At 34.7% G+C, this 24,017-nt stretch overlaps 1 protein-coding gene across 4 annotated transcripts in view; it reads left to right on the top strand.

Annotated features, from left to right (window-relative positions):
• CCDC91 (coiled-coil domain containing 91) overlaps positions 1-24,017 on the top strand; it is a 362,303-nt gene that overhangs the window by 252,432 nt on the left and 85,854 nt on the right. For all 4 annotated transcript variants that reach the window (XR_013967309.1, XM_080812002.1, XM_080812003.1 and 1 more), the window contains 2 exons: positions 2,764-2,940; positions 22,792-22,905. Coding sequence is in view for 3 of the 4 variants with exons in the window: in XM_080812002.1 (XP_080668128.1) it covers positions 2,764-2,940; positions 22,792-22,905 (291 nt within the window). In the remaining variant the exon portion in view is untranslated. The remainder of the gene's footprint in view (positions 1-2,763; positions 2,941-22,791; positions 22,906-24,017) is intronic.

Below are 24,017 nucleotides of genomic sequence, written 5' to 3'. Positions count from 1 at the left end.
GGTATTAACAGTTATCATCACAAATAACGTATGTGTATGTAAGTATATATTTGTAAAAAGATATGTGATTTTTAAAACCAACTTTGAAATACTTCTTCTAAGTAGTGTATCCATAGATATTAAATATACATATGCCAATAAAACATAGCACTAACTTTTGAGATTTAGATTTAGATTTAAATTTAGTAAACGGATATTTTGAAAATTTCATATTTGCACATCACTGTGCAATGTGATGACTGTGATTTTGTCTTAAAGAATTTACAGTCATGTAAGTTATTACCTATTACCAGTAAAGCATGGCAGAATGCATTAAGTTATTATGAGTATATAGATAGTACTTCTGTGCCAGGAGTTTTTAACAATAAATTACTTTTGAAATAGCTTGAAGGGTGGCTAGTATTCTGAATTGTGAGTCTGAATTTTATTCCATAGATAAGGAGAGACACATTGAAATTTTTGAGTGTAGGTATGACATAATGATAATTTACATTAATTTGGAGGAAATTAGAGGCAAGGAAAAAAATTAATAGAGTATAACCAAAGTCTGTATAAAAGATAGTGAGTGGCAGAAGTAAAGTAGTAGTAATAAAGGAAAGAAATAGACAAATTCTAGAAATAGGAGATGGAATTATCATATATTTTTGGGGTGGATAATATAGGAGGCCAAGTTGGGAACCACCAGCATATTGCCTCAGAAACAACATGGAGGTGGTACTGTTTCTTTGATATAGAGTTTGAGGTGTCCATGATATATTCAGATGGCAAGGCAAGTAGGCAACTAAATCTACCTGGCCGCTCAGAGGAGAAAGGAATGACTTGAAGACGTTAATATGGTTTGTTTCTTTTGTTCAGCAAACAGATGGCAATGGTAACCATGGAAATTATTGTTATGTATAATCACCTCACTGGAGAGTATAGAGTAACAAGTGGTACTAGGCCTGAACCCTGAAAGAACTCCAAAATTTAAAATCAAGAGAGAGGAGAAAGTTCCAAAGAACTGAACAGAGTCAGCCATATAAGTAGAAATAAAAGCAGCATGCTGTTATGCAAACCAAGAAAAGGAAAACAGAAATAGTCAGCGATATAGGAGGTCACCTCGATGTCAAGAAAAGTAGGGATTAAAACAAACAAACAAAAAAACATGTTATTTGGATTTAACAAAATGGAGAGTTTTGGTAAGCATAGTAAGAGTAGTTTCAGGGAAGAATTGTAGAGTAAAACAGGAGTTCAGAAAATGGTAACTCACTTTGATAACTTGTCTCAAATCTGGCCAACTGGAAGAAAGAGAAAAGGGTGGGCATCAAACGTGGGAGGACCGTGGACATTACTACATCCCAAAGTATGATGGTTTTCTTGAGAGAAATTCTCCTGTTTGAGTTGCAACTGAAGTCAACAGTTTTCATGGAAAACCATTTTACTGAATAACAGGGGTTATGCAGCCTTTAGTATTTGGCAGACATTTTCTCCAAAGTAAACAGAGTGAGCCCAGCATCTCCAGAAAACTGTTTTTGTTGCCAATGATAAAAGTTGAGCTTTAAAGCAAAATTAGAATTTTGAAAAATTTGTATCTGCTTTCAGATACTTAGAGGCTTTTTTCTGATGAGATTGATGGTGTTATTAACAAATGTGACCTTTGTTTTTGTTATGATATAATGAAATGTGTCAAATTCTAGAGGAGATGCATAGTATACTGAATCAATATTTTCCAAATAAAAATGCTTAAGAAATTCATGCATAAAGGACTCATTTAAAGTGCAAGAAAAAAAAATGTGGCAGAATACAAAAATTTCATTGCAACTATATGATTTTCCTTATTGCAGCTCCCTTTAAGAACTATCCCGTGTTGGGCACCTGGGTGGCTCAGTCATTAAGCCTCTGCCTTCCGCTCAGGTCATGATTCCAGGGTCCTGAGATTCAGTCCTGCACTGGGCTCCCTGCTCGGTGGGAAGCCGGCTTCTCCCTCTCCCACTCTCCCTGCTTGTGTTTCCTCTCTTGCTGTCTCTCTCCCTGTCAAATAATAAATTTTTAAAAATCTTTAAAAAAAAAAAAAGAACTATCCTGTGTTAAAAGTTTGGTAAGGAACCATCAATATCTACAAAGATCTAAACTGGCTACTAAGTACTCCTCCCTTTTCTACTGCATATCAGTGTGAGACTGAGTTTTCTTTATGTCCTTAAACCAAAAGCCATACTACAGATTTAATACAGAAGGCAGATATGAGAACGTGGCTATTTTCTATTAAGTCAAATATTAAGGAGGTCCACAGATTTTCTTCTCACTTCTTCATTTTGGAAAATATAGTTATTTTTTCATAAAAGATATTCTTTAATATCTAGTGCATTTAATGTTAATATAAAATTAGTTAATAAATATTTTTATTTTGTCTTGGTTTGAGTTTCTAATACGGTGATCATAATATGTACCACCAGCATAAACAAAAGCTCTTTGAAGTACTCCATAATTTTTAAGAATGTAAAGAGATTCTAAGACCAAATAGTTTGAAAATTGCTACTTTTAAAGCTTAGTTTCTGTGAAGTTTAGATGTGCCTTGGAAATAATGTATGAATATTTGTACAAAAACAAGTAATTGATTTGATTTTTACACCAACTATTAAATATGGATAAAAACAACAGCGTCAGAACTAAACCCTATAGAATTCAAGTTTTGTACCTTTTAGGTTAACCCAAATCTTTCTTATTCAAGGATTTATGCAGTCACTCATTCAAATATTTTCATATGAGTCATTATTTGTTTTGAAGCTTGAGAAAGAAGCAATGAAAGATGCAGTTTTAAAAGCCATAGAAGAAGAAAGAAAAAATTTGGAAAAAGCTCATGCTGAAGAAAGGGAGTTATGGAAGACTGAGCATGCAAAAGATCAAGAAAAAGTATCTCAGGCAATTCAAAAAGCTATACAAGAACAAAGAAAAATAAGTCAGGTTAGTAAAATTCACTCTTTGTAAATACTTTCTTTTTCCTTATTTTTCTCAAAATGAAGTTTCCTTATTATTATTTTATCTTAAAATCACCGTAGTGGCCATATTAGTATTAATTATTTTGCCTTTGATAGTAATATTTTAAACTAATAATTTTTAATGTATCAGTGTATTTCTACTTTCTGATATTGAAAATCGTATAATTTTATCCTTTACCATTTTTTAAAAAGTCAGAATCCAAACTTATGTTTAGTTATTGCAACTACACAAAACTCCGGTTTAATTTTTTTTTCTTTTTTCACAAATACATACATATGCACACACAATCAATGCAAAATAATATATATAGGTAGAAAGCAGTTTGATTCTATTAATTATGTCTGATTTATGTATCTGTATATCCGTAGCTGATACTGATAATTAGTAGGACTTCACAGATGATCCCTGTGGTTTCATAAACAGTATTATATATCAACAAGTATGGCCTACATACAAAATAACTTTTGTCTACTTAAGTGAACAGTTAAAAACTACAGTACTTTCATTTTCCATAATTGAATTTGCATGGCTCTATTTTCCATATTTTTAGTCTTTTTGTAACTGAGGCACTGGAATACCTGAATAAATTTCCCCTTAAAGAAGTGTAAAGAGCAAAAAATAACATTTGTAGAAGTCTTTGTTTTCCATGATCAAAGTGTTACATACCCTACCATTGTTTATTCAGTCATGCATTATATATGTAGCTAAAAAGATTAACATTTACCAAACAACCTAGAAGACTTTCTTACAGTTCGTTAGCTAATCTTCATGAAGCCTTAAAAATGTCAATGCTTTTAATATCCAGGGTAAATGTTATGCACTTTTTAAAAAATGTCACTTAGGGGCGCCTGGGTGGCTCAGTGGGTTAAAGCCTCTGCCTTCAGCTCAGGTCATGATCTCAGGGTCCTGGGATCGAGCCCCGCATCCGGCTCTCTGCTCAGCGAGGAGCCTGCTTTCCTTCCTCTCTCTCTCTGCCTGCCTCTCTGCCTACTTGTGATCTCTGTCAAATAAATAAAATCTTTAAAAAAAAAAGTCACTTAAATTTATTGTCAAGCACATAGTCACCCATTTGTTATAAAAATTAAACAGATCTTTATGTAGTATTTGTTATAAGAAAACAGTAGTGTAGTGACAGATCTTATTTATTATTTCTTTGCTTTTTTCTGTTAGAGTAATGATTACTTTGTAATTCTTCTGTTGTTAGTATCATTGAATACATATTGAGCACATATTGTTTATAAGATGTTTAATTGTCAGTTGGTTGGAATTTGATGCTGGTAAGGTCACGATCTTTGGTTAAGTTCTGATTTGGGAGCATTTACTTAAAACTTTTTGTGGCCACAGACCACTCCTCTAACCTCACATAGATGTGGACTGTTAGTCACCATGAACTTGGGCAAGAGTGCATGAATAAATCCACACGTGTTCATCACTCCAACAGAAAAGTATATACCATAAAGGGCATAATTCTCTGCTGGTTTGTCAGGGGCATTCTTGCCTACAGAAAACACTATAATATATGATATACTTTAACATCTGTTTGCCACAGTTTCAGAGTACTGTGAAGATAATCCAGGCCTGTCATGAATAAATGCATTGTATTTATTTTCTTCCAAATGTTTGCATATTTTAGGTGCATGTGAGAAAGTGAGTATGTGTATGTGGTATGTGTGTCTGTGTATGCTTAACTGCTTTGTGGCTAAGGGAATTGAACAGAGAACATATATAGCAGAAAAACAATGTTTCCGGTTAACTCTCGGGTTTTCAAATGTGAGGTCGTAATGTCAAGTGTAGTCTGTCTTCTTAAATAGCTGCTTTCGTTTTCATGTAGTTGTAGTTAAGAAACTACAACCAAACAATTGTCATTCCATTAGACCCTTAGAGATTCATAGTTCTAGTTTAGAAAATTGACAAATTACTTCTCTTGGGAGCCATATGAAGTTCATATCTTTGGTTTATTTAGGCCAGTAGGGTAAGCAAACAAATTGACATGGTCAAGCTTACTTTTCAGTGTTTCACATTAATAATTGGAGTGACTTCCTGCCATCTTCCAGGAACTGTACTTATTTCTGGTGATGGAGTAGTAAGAAAAAAACCAACAACTTGCCTGCCTTCTTGTGAAGAAGACTGATAGGAAAGTATTAAAGCATAATATAATGTGAAATAATGATCAGTGTCATGAATTAAAATGAAGCTGGGTAACATCTAGAGAGTCAGGGAACCTAAACAGGGTAGTCAGGTAAGGACTCTAAGGAGTCAGCACTTGAGCTGAGGCGTGCATGGAAGTGAGGAGTTTACTTTGTGACTAGTTGGGGAGAGAATGTTTCAGGCAGGGGAATAGCAAGTACTAAGACTCTGTGGCAGAAAGATCATTGGTGTAATTAAAACTGTATGGTACTGTTATGGATATAGAGCAGGTAGACCAATGGATTAGTTTGTAATACAGAAGGATGTAAAATTTTCTGTAATTCATAAATCTATAAAGATGATATTACAAATTAGGTAGGATAAGTTACTGTAGCAAATAGCAAATCATGGGTTTTAATCTGAGTTGCATGGAAAGGGGCCCATACAAGTCTGTGAAATTATGCAAAACTATGTCTGTGTATAGACTTTTCTGCAGAAGTGGCCCATAGTTTTTTATTAGATTCTCAAAAGTATCTTACTAATTAACCCAGAAAAGATTGAAAATAATTGTAACTGGCCGCCCATTTCTTTCTGGGCTTTGTACACTAAAACAAATTTCAGGTAGATTAAATGTTCAAACTTGCAAACTTAATGTACTAAAAAACAATTGGACAAATATTGATATTCTTTGAAATGGAGAGTCTAAGCACTTCAGGAATGATAGACTAAAGATCTCTGCAAATTACCTTCTCCATAGAGGGAATGATAACACTAGCAAAAATTGTCAAAATCAACTTTTTCAGAACTCTGAATATTAACCAAAGGTTTCAGTAACCCAAGGAGTATTTTATTCAGCAAAAATAGTTAAAGCTCACTAAGAACAGCAAGATTCGTAGATTTTTAGCTTGCTTTACTTCCACCCTCTTTTCTCTAGTTGCATAGTGGATTTAAAAAGTAGTAGCCTCACAACAATGATAGCTATGAAAAACAGCAGTGTAGAAGCCACTGGAGTGGGCAGACTAAATTTGGAGCTCCACAAAAAAAAAAAAAAAAAAAAAAAAAAAAAAAACCAACCCTGTCTCCAGGGAATTGGTTTGACCTATCTGATAGCTTCCCAGAAAATCCCCATTTGCTTAGAGCTTGCATTTTGGGAAAGCCCTATCCTCATACTGTTTGTGAAAAACAGTAAGTGGCAGTTGTTTAACCTGTGCCTGAGACAGAAATACCACTTGGTCAAACAAGCCTGGCCAAAAAACTTAAAAGGGACATTTGGGAAATGTGATTATTATAGGTGGCTTTGAAAAGCTCCAACTTTTAAAAATAATCCTGGATTTCTTGAGGGCCATGCACATGCACTAGGTTGTGCACCTGCCCAGGAAAGACCTGAGAATACCCTAATCTCTCACCACTGACTGATTTTGATTCTGTTCAAGCAAAAAGTGAAGGCTAAGACAGAATTGTAAACTGGTAGTGTTAAAGGTGTTACCCAGAACCCACACTCCCTAGGAAAATGATGGATCACTTACCTAATTAGATAAGTGATCCACACTTGTCTAATTATTTGCTGACCACCTAGCTAACCCAGCAGAGACCTCAGTGGCTATACATGACAAAAAATGCAGACTTTGCAGAATTAGGTCAGGAAAGTTACTAGACAAATAACAGCAAGAACAATGACTCCTGGGAGCTGAAAGAGATCTGATTTCTAGAGTTGCTATATTATATTATTTTAACGTCCATTTTTATCAACAGTAGGGGATATGCAAAGAAACAGGAAGGTATGACTCATGTACAGGAAAACCAAAGTGGTCAATGGAAGATACGTTGATGTTGGACTTAACATGGACAAATCTGCTAGTATAAATATGTTGAAAGAATTAAAGGAGATCATTTCTCCAGATTTATAAGCCTCCTCATCTTATACATTATGTGTATGCATGCTCTTCATAAACTAGCACTAGAAATTGTTGAAGGACTGCTCTGTTTTTAAAAGTGCCCCCCTTTGTTGTAAAAACAAGATTGCAGATACATGGGTGTGCACTTATTTTCCTTCCTACTATTACCTGCAACTCAGAGAGTACTTATCATTTGTTGGAGGGGAAAAGGCCCTAACCTCCTATCTTGCAGTTTATAATTCTCTTACACCATATATCAAATTCAAATACCTACTTATTTGACTGACCTTCCCACTGAACTGAGAATTTCCTAAGTGTCTCAATCGTATTTATGCTGTGGAGGCCCTAGCCTAATATGTAGCTTATAGAATGTGTTCCAGAAAACTAAGCATTGTCCTTAAATATCAGGATCCAAAATATCATACAATTAACCCAGGAAGATGACTTGTAAGACTTAATTGTATTCACCCCAAATTCTCAAGTAAATATATAGACATCATTTCATTAATTAATCAACATTAATTCCATAGAAAGGCGAATTGGAAAAAGCAATAAAGTACTACAGTTTGGTTTGTAAAAAACTCCTTAATTAATTATCCAAAATTACCTAAGTTGCAGGACCAGAAATATAGTTTATAAATAGACTTTACCCCTAGGCTTCTAGTGATAGGAATGTGAAATTCTGCCTCTTGAGCTTGTCCATACCCTTATAATCATGGGATTTTTAACTGTGAGTTTCAGATTTATATTTAATGTCCTTGTTACTACTTTTAGGAAAATACCTGGAAGGTTGGATATTGCAAAAGTTGACAGAGTGTCATTGTTTCTTTTAACTTTAACAGAAAACAGTAATAGTTCTCTGTGTTTACGTTTTACTTACCTGGCTTTATTCTCTACAAGTATTTTAGGCTGCTAGCTAAAAACCTATTTTTATGGAAGTCTTTCTTCAGCTCTGGCTGCGGGAAATAGTAACATAATAGGAGTGGTAGCAGTGGTGGTGGGGACGGCAAGACTTACAGTAGCAAGGTCATTAATTCACTTCTAAGTACCAGACCATTCTCTCCTGGTTTTTTCATGTGTGATTTCATATATTACTCACAAGAGGCAGAAACGATATCTCTCCTTTTACAAATGCAGAAATTAAATCTTAGATAGTTTGTGTAACTCCTTAGAAGAGACAACAGGCTGTATTCAGATCAGAGGGCGTTACTGCGAAGGCAGTAACCTACGCTGTTCCCCCTCCCACTGTTCTCATCTCAGGATAAAGCACACATCGCTCTCACTGGTCATTTCATCTATAGGTAATTTCAGTCGCAAAAACTCAAAGGGATATTTATCATATCTTTATTTATTCAGTAATATTTATGGAGTATCTACCATGCATCAGCTCTGTTGGAGGTTCTGGGCATACAGCATCAAAGGAGATAGACAAGGTCCCTAGGCACTCATGGAACATATACCCAAGTTGAAAAAGACTTACAGTGAATGAGGGCAATTCCATATAGTGATATGACCTGTGGAAAGGGTTGTGTGTTTCACTGAGCATGGGTGGTAGAGGTTTTATTTAGATAAGGAAATTAGGGAAGAAGCCACACTCAAAACATTTACACATTACAATTCTACTTGTATGAAGTTTTGAAGAAGGCAAAACTGATTTAAGAGGAAAGAAATCAGGAGTTGTGGGGGGGAGTACTTTTTGAAAGTGATAGAAATATTTTAATCATAATTGTGATGATTACATTGGATGTTTTACCAAATTATATATTTTATAGTGATGCGTCTTCTTACTGTATGTAAATACTACTTTAATAAAACTTTTTTTTAAAAAACAAATAACTACCAGAATAAATTCTTGGCTATATGGCAATTTGAGATGGTGAGGAGGTTTGAGTTTCATGGGGATAAATAATGTAATTTGTGCATATTAAATTTGAGGTGCCTGTTCATAATCCTAGAGGAAATGGTGAGTAGGCAGTTAGAAATGTGTGTCTGGAGTTCAGGTGTGTTGTTAGGGCTGGAGATCAAAACTTGGGCTTAATAACCATAGAGATGGTGTCAAAGCCAAATACATAAAAAACAAAAATTTTCTGCATGGGCGGGACTCTACATGACATTCTCTCACTGAATGTAGCCATCTTCTACCTAGAAAAAATATGGCCACGTCAAATTAACTGTGTAATAGTGGGAATAGCCTCATACTTAGGAGGGTTGTATTTCAGGGGATACTGTGAAGGTGTTGAACATACTGGTGCTTTCTGTATCACACTGCTACCCAGATTAAGTGGCCAGAGCTTCATTCCAGTTTCTAGGAAGCTCAGGGTTATGAGTCTAAACAGCAGCTCCTACCACCCTCTGCCCACCACCTGTCTGGCTTCAGAGGCCAGCACGCATTCCTTCCCCTAGTTCTTCCCTAGTCTGTTGTATCCATACAGCTTGAAGAGTATTGTCTGGAGAACTACAGACTGTTTGAATACTGACTAAAGGGACTGACATTATCAAAGCTAGGAAGCTATCTTTTTAATTCTAAGATTTAGGTCATTTCATAGCACTCAAAGTTAATTAAAAGAATTAAAATAAAATTTATTTTATTTAAAAATAAAACAGAATTCATAGCAATTAGCAATTTTGACCACTAAGTCACACTAGAAATAAGGAAAAAATGGAGTTCTGCAAAGGGAAAAACAGTATAAACTTAAGCAACTAAAATTACTCTGACAAAAGTAAGGAAGACAAAGAACTTTGGCTTTATAATTTACCTGTAGATTTTCTCTGTGTTAATACTGACACTAACTGAAGAGATAATGTTAAACTATGACAGAAAACACAATTCCTAAGGATTGGGGCACATATTTCTCTAAATTGATTTGAGAGACAATTTTGTTTGGCCTTCGTCATAAATTAAGACTAAGTCAGAGTGTGGATTGAGTGGGCTTTTTTTTTTTTTTTTTTTTTTTTTTTTTTTCTGAAATATTCAGAAGAAAGTTAATGACTCTGAGTTTTTTGGTTTTCATAGTAAATGAATTCTGTGTCCCTTGAAAATTGTTAACAAAAGGAAAGTACATTTGTTACTGACACCAAAAAGGGCAAAAAGAGGAGTCATTAATTTTGCTGTTCTAGCAAAGTCCTGTAAAAGGACTCCAGGGCATACAGACACTTAAACGATGTCTGACGTTGGAAGCTCTTCATAATAGTTTATAACCACAGCCACTGTAATTTGGGGTTATGTTTCCCCCAAAGCCACAGACATTACAATCAGTGGTTAAATTTTCTTTAAGAAATTCAGCATTGCCACCTGACCCTTCTTTTAAAAAAGGAAATAGCATTTCTATTTTAGCTTAGGCCAGATAATTTCACAACACTGAAATAATTTTTCTGTATTGACTTACTTAGCTTTGATTCATTAGTTTGTTTTAAAGTTTTTATTTGTAAAACTTTGATAGCCACCTAGTTAATTAAAGGTAAAATCTTAATCACATTTTTGTCAAAATTATTGCACTTAGGGACAAGTAACAAATAGTGTATCAATTATCTTCTCATCTCTCAAGACCTTTCCCTCCTGCTGTATTTCCTATTTTCATTCAGTGAGATAACTATCTACCAAGTTGTCCAGTCCAGACAACTGGAGATTTTCCTAAACTCTCCCTCTCTCATCCCTATTTTGATACATTAAAACTTTTCCATTTTACCTGGTATAATCCTCAAGTGTACACACTGCCGGCTTGCCATCACTGACTTCATCATGGTTTTCATTGCTTACCTTGACCACCTACATGGATTTCTTGGCTTCCGGTTTTGTCCCCTTTCAATTTGGAATAAAAAAGTGAATGAACTTTAAATTCTTCAGTGTCTCTCCATAGCCTATAGGATCACATTCAAGCTACTTAGCATGAACTATAAATCTTTCAGCACGTGAAATAGAAGCTTTCAGTGACCCGGTCCCTACCTATGCAGTTCATCTGCTGCTGTGCGCCTTCACATTTCATGCTTTTAGTACCAAACTGCTGGTACACGTATCATGCTGTTTGATGGCGTCGGGCCTTAGTCACACTGTACCTTCAGCCTAGAATACCATCACTTTCCTAACTTGCAAAACCCACTCATCTCTAATAACTTAGCTTTTTTTTTTTTTTAACTCCAGAAAACTTCTTTTTACATTTCTTAGATTAAATCAAGTGTTCTTTCTTCTTCTTTGACATTCAGTATATAACTATACCACTACCCAGGCATATGATATTTAAAGAATCTGTTTCTCCGTTTTCTCCCCTAGATTTAAGCACTCCAGATGTAGGAGTTGAGTCTTGAAAACTGCAGTAGGTTATAAGATGGTATAGAACCAACATTGTTTTAAGGAGACATATTAATCTTTTAAAAATGCACTTGATCTCCATCAATACAATTTAGCTCTTTTAGAGTTTTGGCTGCCTTTAAGTGATACATTTTACCAAACGTGGGGTCACCAAAAACAGTGCTTTGGGTGTTGTCATCCTTTAAAAACGTATTAATCAGATTGTCTGTGGCATGCCAAACTGACATGATTCTTATTGTTATTCAAGGAAATAGTAATCAGGGAGGGAAAAAAAAGAGTAATTACTTTTAGCTTTAGCAAAGGATTACTTTGAACAGTTTGTATAGATTTGCAGTGAGATGATGAGTAGATGCATGAGTCCAAATAGAATTTTTAGGTAAAGTCATATACTCTCTTTAACTGGTCCGATGGAAGCATCGCATTTATTTCCATATCCATGTTTTAAGAGAGATATTTCCAAATCAGAATGAGATCATCTTAGACCTTTATTGGTGTCCCCTTAGCAACTGTTCCTCCCTTCACAAAGTGATACTTTTTATCTCTTAGCCATGTGGTTTAGGTGAGATTTAACCTACTTTCTAATTTTAGGCATAAGCTCTTATTTACTTAGGCTAATAATGATTATCTCCTACCCCTATGTTAGCAGGTTCTAAGAATTCACACATTTTCTGAGTCAAGGCTGTAAGGCTCCATTTTGGAACTTGCTTCGTCAGGTATATAAACACTGTCATTCACAGTAGGAAAATGGGAAAAATCCTTGGAATTGTTAATAACCCCCTTGGGACCATATGTGTAGAACTTTTGTGAGAATGGATCCTATACCAAAGGCAGAGCTAAGAACTGGAAATGGAGACATTTGCATCCTTGATCACATCGCTTGAACACTAATGGAAGCTTACGCTTAGTTCTTTCACGTGAGGCTGCAAATTCTTTTTTAAGTCAGTTCGTGAACTTTCTGTTACCTGTGATCAAAAGAATAACTGATTACCAAAATAAATATGCTGAGAAGTAGGTGGGATTGGGTGTGAGTCCTAGTCTCTGCTGAAGTAACCTTGACCACTTTTTAAAAATATATGAGACTCCATTATCAGATCTGTAAAGTGGGATTAATAATACCTGCTTTACAGAGTTGCTGTGAGGCCCTTGGAAACGTTTTAAAATGAAAACTGAGATAGATTTATGCAACAGCTTTAGACACTATAAATGTCATGTAAAAAAGTATTGTGGGCAGATCAGTAAAAGAGCAGGAAACCTTGTCACAACTATAGATGGAATTGGAATGTTTAGTTGAGAGAAGAGAAAAATAAAGGTATGGTAACGTTCTTCACCTGTTTGAAGGACTGTCATAAAATGAGTTTTTTTCTATTTGAGGGGGGGTATATGTTAGAAGAAGTAGGTAAAAAAAAAATTTAACTTAGTGCAGTATAAAGCTACCAAATCACAATTTATCTAGCAAAAAAGATACCATTTTTATCCAGGATTTTGACGAAAGGATTGGGTGGAAGATTGAAGAATGTATATATTGAAAATATAATTTCTACTGTCATTTTTTTGGTTTAGGGATCTGTTTCACTTTCGTGTCATTATAGTTACATGGCAATTTCCAACTCCACAGATTTATAACTAATTACTAACATTCCAGAAATCGGCCATTCTTATAGTCATTGAAAATGCTCTCTTAGAAATAATTACTGTAAAACCCCTTTTAAAGTATTTATATTGCCATTTTTAAAACATATGGTTTAAGGGGATAGCCATGTATATGAGCCTCTGAAACTGATTCTGGGGATGAAATGGAAGTACACATACATCACTATCTTATTAACTTTAAACACCAAATTATCATTGCCTTTGTAATTTTATTTTAGCACTTTTTACATCATATTTTGCTTAACTTTGCTGTGTCTTTCACACAGACTCTGCTAGATCCCAGAAACTTTAATTGTAAGTATCATTGATGAGTCATCAATAAAGACCCAGCTGAAGTTCATTCACTTACTTCGTGTAGTGTCTAGAACATAGTCTGTGGTGTTGCCCAGATGGCTGCCGGTGTTTTGATATGTTATTAGGACTGTTATTATTATTATTACAACCATCTTAACCACCTTTGTCATTTTAACACCTAGCTGAGTGCTAAGAATAATATACAGTGAGTGAGTGGAGGTTTATTGTGATTACAGAAGGCAGTAGTTTCCCAGCTGCATCTAGGTGCCCTGGGTGCTGCAGGGTGTTTTCAGTATTAGAGGGCAACACACAGATACTTGGGATCTTTTGGAAACCAGGTAAACTACTAGGTTGGCAATACTAATTTGTCTTACATTCCTTTCTAGTACATCATGTCATAGTGACATAGTGACGTTAGGTTTGGGGGTTGCTGTGATTAAAAAGCAAGTATCATGCAAATATCCCCGTGGAACAGGAAGTGAGAGTGTCATTGTCTGATCTTATGCCAGGATTTAAGAAGCTATGAAATTCCTGCTATGTGCAGAACTCTTATGAATAAGGAATTTGGGTTAAAGATGAAATTAAAGTATTTGTGTTTCAATTTTTGTATATCATACATATATACAATTTTGTTTATCATCTTTTCAAATCTTTTCAAATGGCTGCTGTGTTATGACCTAACCAGTTATTAAATGAAACAATTAGATATTTCATTTGGCCTGGAGGGCACGGTAGAAAAAATTACTGAGGCAACAAGGGAGCTGTGAACTGAGAAAGTTTGAGAAGATTTACTCTAGAGTGCTCCCACCACACAGTTGCTCTGGGAAACACAAATATAAGTTACAATCCCTACCCTTAAGTAGATTTTCTTTGCATTGGAGAAACAAATTGACTTATTTATTGAAGATGAATTTGAATTGTGCATCTGTACTCTGACCCAGATACTATATTAGGTTCTAGTCATAAAGAATATGAACTGTAATAAATATAATCCCTGATTTCAAAGAGATCTCAAGTTGGTAAGATAGATAAGTAAAGCAGCTATTACAGTGGTGAGTTGTGGAGTGCTTTGAGATATAAAATATAGGTTGCTCTTTGAGTACCTACACGGGGTGCTAAACCCGCCACGCTGTGAAAAGATGTGGAAGGTCTAAAGCATTTCAGGGGAACACTGCAGTTGATGCTGCTCAGACTGAGTTGTGCAGGAGTACATTTGATCATCACAGGAGGAGGCTAAGGGGAACTGACTTCCACCAGAGAGAGCATGGCATGTCCAGGGAATTGCATATCAGATACTTGCTATGAGCATGACAAATGATAGTTTTTGCCAAGATTACAAACATGAATGAAACTGCCACTGTGTTCAGTGACCTTACAGTGAACTAGGGAATGTGTCAAGTGCATAAATTGCTCCGGTGTGAGGAAGGATGAGATGCATGATAAAGCACATATGGCTGAGGCATTTGATAGAAATTATAATAGTGGTTATCTCTGGTGGGCAAAAGCATGAGAGAACTTTCTGCAATATGTAGATGCTCTTTATCTTGATCTGGGTGGTAGGTGTGAATGAGTGTATATGTATATGAAAATCCACTGAGCTGTACATACACTTAAGGTTCGTGCATTTCAGTATATGCAAATTTTTTGAAGCTATGCACAAAGGAAAAATAATGTAGTCGTTATTAAAATAGTTATTTACTTAAAATTGTGAGAAACATCTAAGTGATGCTTCAAAGGAAAATCATAGTCTTAAATACATGTATTAGAAAATAGAAAAGACTGGAAAAGAATGGGCTAACACCCAACTTACTAATACAGTTCGAAAAGAAAGAATAGGATAATCCAAAGAAAATAGGAAGAAATAATAAAGTTTATGACAGAAAGTTGCAACATAAATTGGAAAGTTTCAAAATATTATCATTTCTTAAAAGACATAAAATTCACAAATCTTTGACAAGATTGAAGATGTTATTAGTGAACATTGTCAGAATGAATCAAGTGACCTAAAATAGATGCAATACAGATTTTAAACATGATATAAGCAATATAAATAAGTTAGTACCAATCAGCTGTAAAGCTTAGACGAGATGAAAACTTGTCAAGAAAAATATAAATTGCAGAACCGAAGCAAGAAGAATTAGAAATATGGAACAGTTCTATAGCTATAGAAGAAACTATAGTCTAAAAATAATCATGTATCTCTAGAAATAAACGTAGATACACACTCGTTTCCAGTAGATGAAACTTAATTCACCTCTGCTTGAGTATTGGTTGGGCTTAGTTGTTCATGTCTAATTGAATAAATTATAAAAGGGAAAAAATGTTTTAACTTTATAGCCATAAAAACCTGGCAGATACCATGTTAACCAAACGATCAAGGTTAACGCAGCCAGATGTTTAAGGCCACACTCCCCTGATATGATATAATGAGAAACATGCTTCATCTCTGTGGTATTCTTCCCCCAAATCAGAACCCTAGTCTAATCATGAGAAAAAAGAGATAAATCCAGATTTCTTCAAAATACCTGAAAAGTGTTGTAAAAGAAAGACTGAGAAACTGTCAGAAATTAGAAGAGACTAATGAGATATGATGCCTGAATGCAACATTTTACCCTGGATTAATCCCGGAACAGAAAAAAGACATTAGTGGAAAACCTGGTGAAATACAAATAAAATCTATAATCTATTTATTATTATTGTGTGATGTTAATTTCTTTTTTAAAAATTAAGTATTTTTATTAACATATAGTGTATTATTTGTCCCAGGGGTACAGGTCTGTGAATCATCAGGCTTACACATTTCACAGCATTTACCATAGTGTGATGTTAATTTTTTATCTTGATAAATGTACCATAATTATATAAGATGTGTACTATTAGGGGAAATTGGGTAAAATGCGTATGAGAACTCTTGTACTACCTTTGCAAGTTTCTGTAAATCTGAAATTATTTCCAAGTAAAAAGTTTAATACATTTTTCCTAACACATATCTTGTTAAAAAGGATAGACAGTATACTCGTTTTTGTCCATTCCCTTCTAAAACTCCACTGAAATAAAAACTAGTGAAATGGAACCCTAAACTAGAAACTGAGAAGACCAGCATATATTGTAGAAACTCCTAAAGGCTTGTTTGTGGCACCAGAAACTTCTGGATGTGGGAATGAAGGAGAGAACTCAACTAGAAGGAAAGATTGAAAGTCTATTTAATAAGCAGTTAGGCCCCCACACATTTTTTCCACTTCTGACAGAAACCTTGGGTTAATTCTCTGGAAAAAAATAAAATGTAGGGTCTCCGGACCAGAGATAACCAAGGCAAAGTGGACATGGGGTTGGGAGGAGAGCAAGGTGAAAAGTTTCATACTACTTATGGAGAACCTTAACCATTTTTCCAACCCAGCTCTCAGAATGCCTACAACCAGACAGGAAATTGGAAGATTCTTTTCTGAGGAATTTAGACAGCCCAAGATAAAAGACCTAAATATATTGGTATCAGAAATTGCCCTAAGGAAACAACCGAGCCAGATTACTCTGCTATTAAGATCACAGTCCATAAACCACAACTGCAAGCACAGAGATGTTACTCAGCATTTTAGTGCTCTCCTCTTTAAACATGAGCAAATAGTCAAGTATGAACAGATAACTTCCGTGAAAAACAAGGAATAAAACACTCTGTAAAGTGTGGAAAGTTAAAAAGAAACTTGTTAAGGTTCTTAAAGGTAAGAGAAGATTTTACGTCTATGAAACAGGAAGAGGATGCTATTTTTAAGCCAAATAAAAGATTAGAAATCTAAAATATAGTAGAAAGTTAAAAAGAAAAAAAAAAAAGATGAAGTTGTAGAGGTCTTCCAGAGACAAGGGTATTAAAAAACAAAACAAAACCCTCAAAAAACAAAAACAAAATAGGAGTGAAAAGAGTAGAAAATTAGCCAGCTTAGGAGGTTCATTAGCTGAATCAAAGGATTCTTGAAAAACAGAAAATAGAATGCAAGAAATAATGTATTTTTAGCATTATTATTATTAAAGTAAATCTCCCAAATCAAAGGACATGAGTTTTTCATGAAGTGCATGAGATTGTAAGACCTAAGTTTCTAAATAGACCTATAACTAGGTTTGTCATGAAATTTTTGAGAAATGGGGATAAAGAATATGTGTAAGACTTCTTATAGAAGAAAAAAACTCGCACAATTGAAGAGGTATCAGAATCAAACTTCTCAAAAACCTTTAAAACTGAAGAAATTTCCAAGCTAGAAATCCACACTTAGCCAAACTATAAATTAAGTGTAAGGGTAGAACAAAGTCATTTTTCAGACAAAGGAAATAATCAAAAGTTTTATTTCCCATGCGCCTTTTCTTAAGAATCTCCTATGGGAGGTACTCTGTCAAAACAAAGGAGTGAACCAAGAAAGAAGAATTCAATGGTATCCAGAAAGCTGGAGTTATAGTTCAAGAGCCATGTAGTGAATTTCCAGAAATAAACCTGAGAGAGATCCAGATTAGACAGTTATGTAACAGACGTAGAGAACAACCAATCCAGTATGGAAATATGTCCAGGAGATCTGTCTCCAATACAATAAACATAATAGAAGGCCTGATATCTTTGAATATACTGAGAAGAAGATATTTGGACAATTAGATAAGAATTTGGGAATCAATTCATAATGCTTATTTGCTCAGGCCAATATAATGTGGCTGTAGGAACATAGGATCATCAGAAGATATTCTTTGGCAACTCTGTCCAGATGCTAGGTAACAATGCCTGAGCTAGTCTGCTAGAGCTTGGGAGATCACAAGAAGGAGAAACAAGCCTTTCTACCTGAGGCTACTCAATAGTGGCAGCCACATCAGCCCCAACAGTTGACTTCATGTGCATGGAAGACCCCAGCCAAGACTAAAAGTACTGTCCAGCTGAGTCCAGCCCAGGTGGCCGACTTGGAGAATCATGACCTAAATCAGGGGTTGACGGTCTTTCTCTGTAGAGGATCATATAGTAATAATTATAGGGTTTATGGCTTATCAAGGCTTAATCAAGAATATTATGTAGGTTCTGACATAACAAGAGGGAAAAAACTTCACAAATTTTACTGATGAAATTCAAAATCTAATGATTATTTAGTTTAGAGAGAGCACATGAGCAGGGGGAGGGGCAGAGGCAGAGAATCTCAAGCAGACTTCCCACTGAGCATGGAGCCTGACACAGGATTCGATCTCAAGATCCTGAGATCATGACCTGAGCCAAAAACCGTGAGTCAGACATTTAACCGACTGAGCCATCCAGATGCCCCAATAATATTTGTTAATAACATAAATCTAGTGACAATAGGATTTTCCTTGGGGAAGATAACATTTTGCTTAATTGTGGTTCAGAGTGAGATACACCCATCACGAAAAATGGCTGCAAAACTCATTAATGCTGATATGTTATGAGATTCTACGTATATCATCTTTAAAAATGCCTAATGCAGGTAGATACTATCAAATATTGATATCTGTCAATGAGCATATGATTTTAATTGAGCACATTCATTACATTATAGAATTATGTTATTCTATTAATATTTTACATTGAGCATATCACTACAGTGTAGGTTAATTACTTCCAGTTGAAAGTTGGGTGAAAGTTTCTCAACTGCACAGTAATTGGATTTTGAAATATAGACATTTTATTTGCGTTTGCATCAATGTCTGAGAAGCACTGATGGAACTATAGTTTGAACTCATCAATTTGTATAGGAGTGGAAGTCTCAGTTTTACTAACAGTAGGCAGCTTGACTTGACTCATGATTCAAACACTCATTTTCTAAGGTACATTTCCACAACCATGTGCAACATTTTAAATAATCTATAATTATGAAATATGCATACATTGTGTATTAAAAAAAAACACACACAGTTGCCCCAGAGAATTTCTGATACTATGGTTTATAGCCCACAAACCAGAATTGAGTTGATTGCTGAAATTTGTTCCATAAATAATTTAACTGTGTTTATAATCCTTAACTAAATTACCCTGAAAAAGAACAAACACCGCAGATCATTTATTAGTTCATGATCCTACGATTACTGAAATGTATGGTAGGTTAATGGAAACTAAAGCATAGTTATACTTCTGAGCAATAAGGAGAAATTAAAACTCTTAAATAAAATGTCACATAAACCTTTAGCCCTAAGTGATATACATCATGATGTATTTAATTGTTAATAGCATAAAAACTGATTCCTAATCATTCAGTTTTTAAAGAAATTAGTATATAGAACTCTTTTTTCCACATTTAAAAACTAGATGTGTAATCATTTGGATATGATTTCTTGCAGAGATCCTATTTTTATTGCATATATTTTAGATAAAAATATTTAAGATAGAATGAGAAACATAACTGATATATTTTGACAGATCGCAACATATATGCAAATGGATGTCCCTCCAAACTATTGGCCTTTCAGCGGTGGTTCTCAGCTGGCGGCAATCTAATGAGTAGAGGTCAGAGATGCTGCTCACCCCAGGACATCCTCCCACACCTCCCAGTGAAGAATTATCGATTGTGCTGAGGCTGAGAAACCTGCCTTAGAGAATATACCGTGTTCCAATGGCGTAACCATTCCTAAAATATTCTGGAAAATACTCATTATAATCACCTATTTGAATATACTCACTGGTGGCAAATCTTCATTCCCTGGAGGTATATTTTATCTTAGACTGATCCTCATGTCTCATAGGGAATTCATCAAAACATCTAGGCAGACATTCACAGGCACTTTGTATACTTGCACATAAAATTCACTAATTATTTCCAACTAATTCAGAATTTGGTCTGGTTAGAAAATGGATGGCTTAACCTTTACTTTTTATATTATAGTCAAAGGAATGTATTTATTGGCAAGTATTTTTTAAGGATGGATTTCACAACCTTGACTGTCACCGAATTTTTAACTGGAGAGGAGAGTTGAATTAAGGAACTTTTTTGGAAAATGGTTCTTTATCAGCTCAGAAAGCAAAGAGGATCCTCAAAAATGTGGATTGAGCGGATAATAAAATCTACACCCCCCAAAAGCCAATGAAAGAACAGATTAGCTAATTCCTCATGTTTTTTCTGGATATACCCCTTTTGTTTAAATTGAGATTTTTGCTTTCAAACAAACAAGTCTGGTCGCATTTACTGGTATGACCCTTGCTACATAGAAATTCTGGTTGATATTTAGTGTGACATGGATTTGTCTTTTACATTCAAATAATCCAGGTCTACAGTTCTCATCTGCAGTTCTAAAATTCCAGAAGCTCTGAAAGCTAAGGATTTTATAACTCAACTATTGGCAAAACCTGACCTGAATTGATGTGAAGCTTTTTATACTTTTAATTTACCCACTCTCTACTCTAGAACTATTAATGTGTTATATTTCAGGGGCTTAGTAATATATTTTGCCTTTCCAAAATATGAAAATTTTCAAAGTTCAAATTAGCGTGAAACCAGTAAGAATTCTAATAGTAGGTGATTTTAGTTTAAATAATTTTATTGGTTCTTGTTTTTGTCTTCATAGGTTTTCAACTTTAATCTTTACAAATAATTAAGGAAACAACAGTTACTCTATTGTTTTATCAATGGAACTAAAGCTTAAAGTATTCAGTTATTGAAGATAAAATGGTAACCATTTTTCAAAGTTACTGCCATTATAGGAATTAGCAGATTTGTGACTTCGTTGTCTGTTTTAATAAATGAACCCAAAAAAACTTATGAGCATACCAGTATTGAAGGGGAATGAGGAGATATGATCAGGCAGATGATAAAAGATGATACGTATGCTCCTAATATTTGTATGAGACATGCTGAATACCAGATAATAATCTTTTTAAAATACAGAATAAATTTAGATGTTATTCTCCCTCAAATAAGTGAAGGTTTAAAGAACTAATGGGACTCTGGGGCGCCTGGGTGGCTGAGTCATTAAGCGTCTGCCTTTGGCTCAGGTCATGATCCCAGGGTCCTGGGATCGAGACCTGCATCGGGCTCCCTGCTTGGCAGGAAGCCTGCTCCTCTCTCTCCCACTCCCCCTGCTTGTGTTCCTTCCTTGCTATGTCTCTCTCTCTCTCAAAATAAATAAATAAAATCTTTTAAAAAAAACAACAACACACTAATGGGACTAAATGTAATCTAGAATGTAAGAAAACAGCCACTTCCATGGACTGCTTATTGAACAAAAATGTGTACAAAAGGTCAGAAGCTATAAGAGAACTCAAAAATTACATACTTTGGCCAAAATGATTCTACTTCTTGAAATCATCTACAGAAATATCTAACATGCACCACAAAAATACATATATGGATGCTTAGCACTGCTCTATTTTATTAAAAACAACCATAACACACATGAATAAGGACTGATAAAATAAATTCTTGCATATCCATGCAATGGAATGTAAATCATATTATGAAGGAATGTATCATGGGTTAAAGTATTCAAAATATATTTTAAGTGTAAAATACCAGCTAGAAAATAGTATGTACGGTTTGAGCCCCACCTTCTTTATACCCAAGTGTGAAGATGTGTGTATATTGTTTTGTGTTCAAAATTTTCTGCATTTTCAAATTTTCTGTAGTAAATATATCCACAACAGGAAATTCTTTATATTATTTCATATTTCCTGGGTTATATGCACATATCTAAAATAATTGGGAAAAAAACAAACAAAAGTAAGCATTCTCTACAAAGTAAAGAGTCCTCAAGACTAACAGAATGAGGCAAATACTCCCACAAAATTTCAAGGCATTTTCTAACTGGTCGCCTGAAAAGAAGGATGCTGCCTATAAAGATAAGTGCAAGTTAAAGAAGTTTATTTCGTGGCACTCATCCAGTCCATGATACGCTATGTTAACAGAAAGTATACTTTCTGAAAAGTGTTGTACTTGTTTTTCAGAATTTTAGCCTTTTTTTCTCCTCATCTGAAATTCTGAAATCTCAGAGGTACTTGATTACAATTTCAGTAAAATAGGAAGTACCACTTTTCTCCCCAGATTCCTCATGTCAAATATTAGCACACAGGGTGGAATTTTTACCTCTTATTCATGGTGTCCAGCTCTCAACATCTTAACCTGGCAGAAGGACCAAACTAGCTGTAAATCTTCACCCAGACCACACTTGATTACTGTATGATGGGAAAATTAAACGTGAATAAAACAGCTAGAGTATTAGGGTGTTCTTGGAAGAATAAACACAAGTTGGAAGTCTTATGTGGATAGTGCAAAGTACAGGAAGGCAATCAATCATATAAACATCAAATGAAAGGTTGGTAAGGAAGCCATTGGAGTCTGTCAGGCGCTCCCTGCAATAAATGGCTTATTCCATTCCTTTTCCCTTTCACTCAGTTTAGAAAAATGAATTCTGTGGAATCTCTAACATCCTAAAAGGTTTTGCAAATTCTTATTCCTGTTTAAAGATACACTTTGGAATGAACTGAACCCATGGCAGAGGAGTTTTAAGTTTATATAAAATGGACACAAACATGTCCTAATGCAGACCTCCCTGACTTTTTTCCCTTCCTCCCACAAACAGGAAACTGTTAAGGCAGCAATAATAGAAGAGCAAAAGCGAAGTGAAAAGGCTGTGGAAGAGGCAGTGAAGAGAACAAGAGATGAATTGATAGAGTATGTGAAAGAACAGAAAAGAGTAAGTATTCCCTGAAGGGTTTTACTTTGTGCTTCCATAAACTGAAACTTTGACTTTCACGCAGTAACATGACATTTTAAAATAGTTAAAATGTCCTTTGTCATCTAATTTAAGAATCTCCAAGATTCTTTTTCTGATATAATTATATATTCGGATATCTTTAAACATAAATTCCATCTGTCAACAAAAAGCAACACTGAATAACTTCTTGCTAGACTCCTAGAAATGACCTATAGCATTTCCAGCATAATTATCTCATGAAGAAAATAGGCAGTTTTAGATTTTTAGGGTTTTTTTTTTTTTTTGCCATAAGTTTGTTAATTTCTTACACTAGTTGTTGAAATTTACATCCTCCCTTTAGGCCTTCTATGTTAAAAACTACGGTGGCTCTAGTAGTTTCCAGCATCGTTAGCAAATTAAGCTGCTTCTGTCATAGTTCCATTTCAGTAACATAATTCAGAATATACTTCAAAGAATTCAGAATACATATTGAAGCTTTACAAAATAAATGTCACTTCACTGCAGTGTGGTCTTATTAAGGTATGTTTGAGCAGTGGCTGAAAATAGCGGGTGAAACTTAATTTGTAGTCTTTTCAACAAATCTTTAGTCTTGAGTAATACCCAAGATAAGAAACACGTAAGATGTTTAATGTAATCTCTGTAATAAACATATTCTAATATGGAACATGGTAAGTTATAGAATAAATTTTCTTATACACAGTGTTTTATCTTTTGTCTATGGTATAACATGTTATATATTACAGAAGTAATATATTTAAGGATGATATGAAATATAATATTAGGTATAAATATGTAATATAAACATTAGCATTTACCATGTGTGTTATGTAATATGTAATAAAAATATAAAGCATGAAACAGTGTGCGTATGAGGAAATCTGACACATGATATCTAAACTCAATTGGTGGTCAAATGGCAAACTAAATAGAAAATGTAAGATTACCCTTCAGTTAGCAGTTACGTATAAGGCTAGGAGTACAGTAAAAGCACATGACACCAACTTAATTCCACACCGTTAATTTGAAGTCAAATTTGATATGATAAAAAGAACATTCTTCCCCCTCAATAGCTACCATTAGGTTTCAACAAA

The sequence above is a fragment of the Martes martes genome (genome assembly GCF_963455335.1).
Source record: "Martes martes genome assembly, chromosome: 8".
NCBI classification, from domain to species: Eukaryota; Metazoa; Chordata; class Mammalia; order Carnivora; family Mustelidae; genus Martes; species Martes martes.
This window is presented reverse-complemented; position numbering and strand designations above follow the sequence as displayed.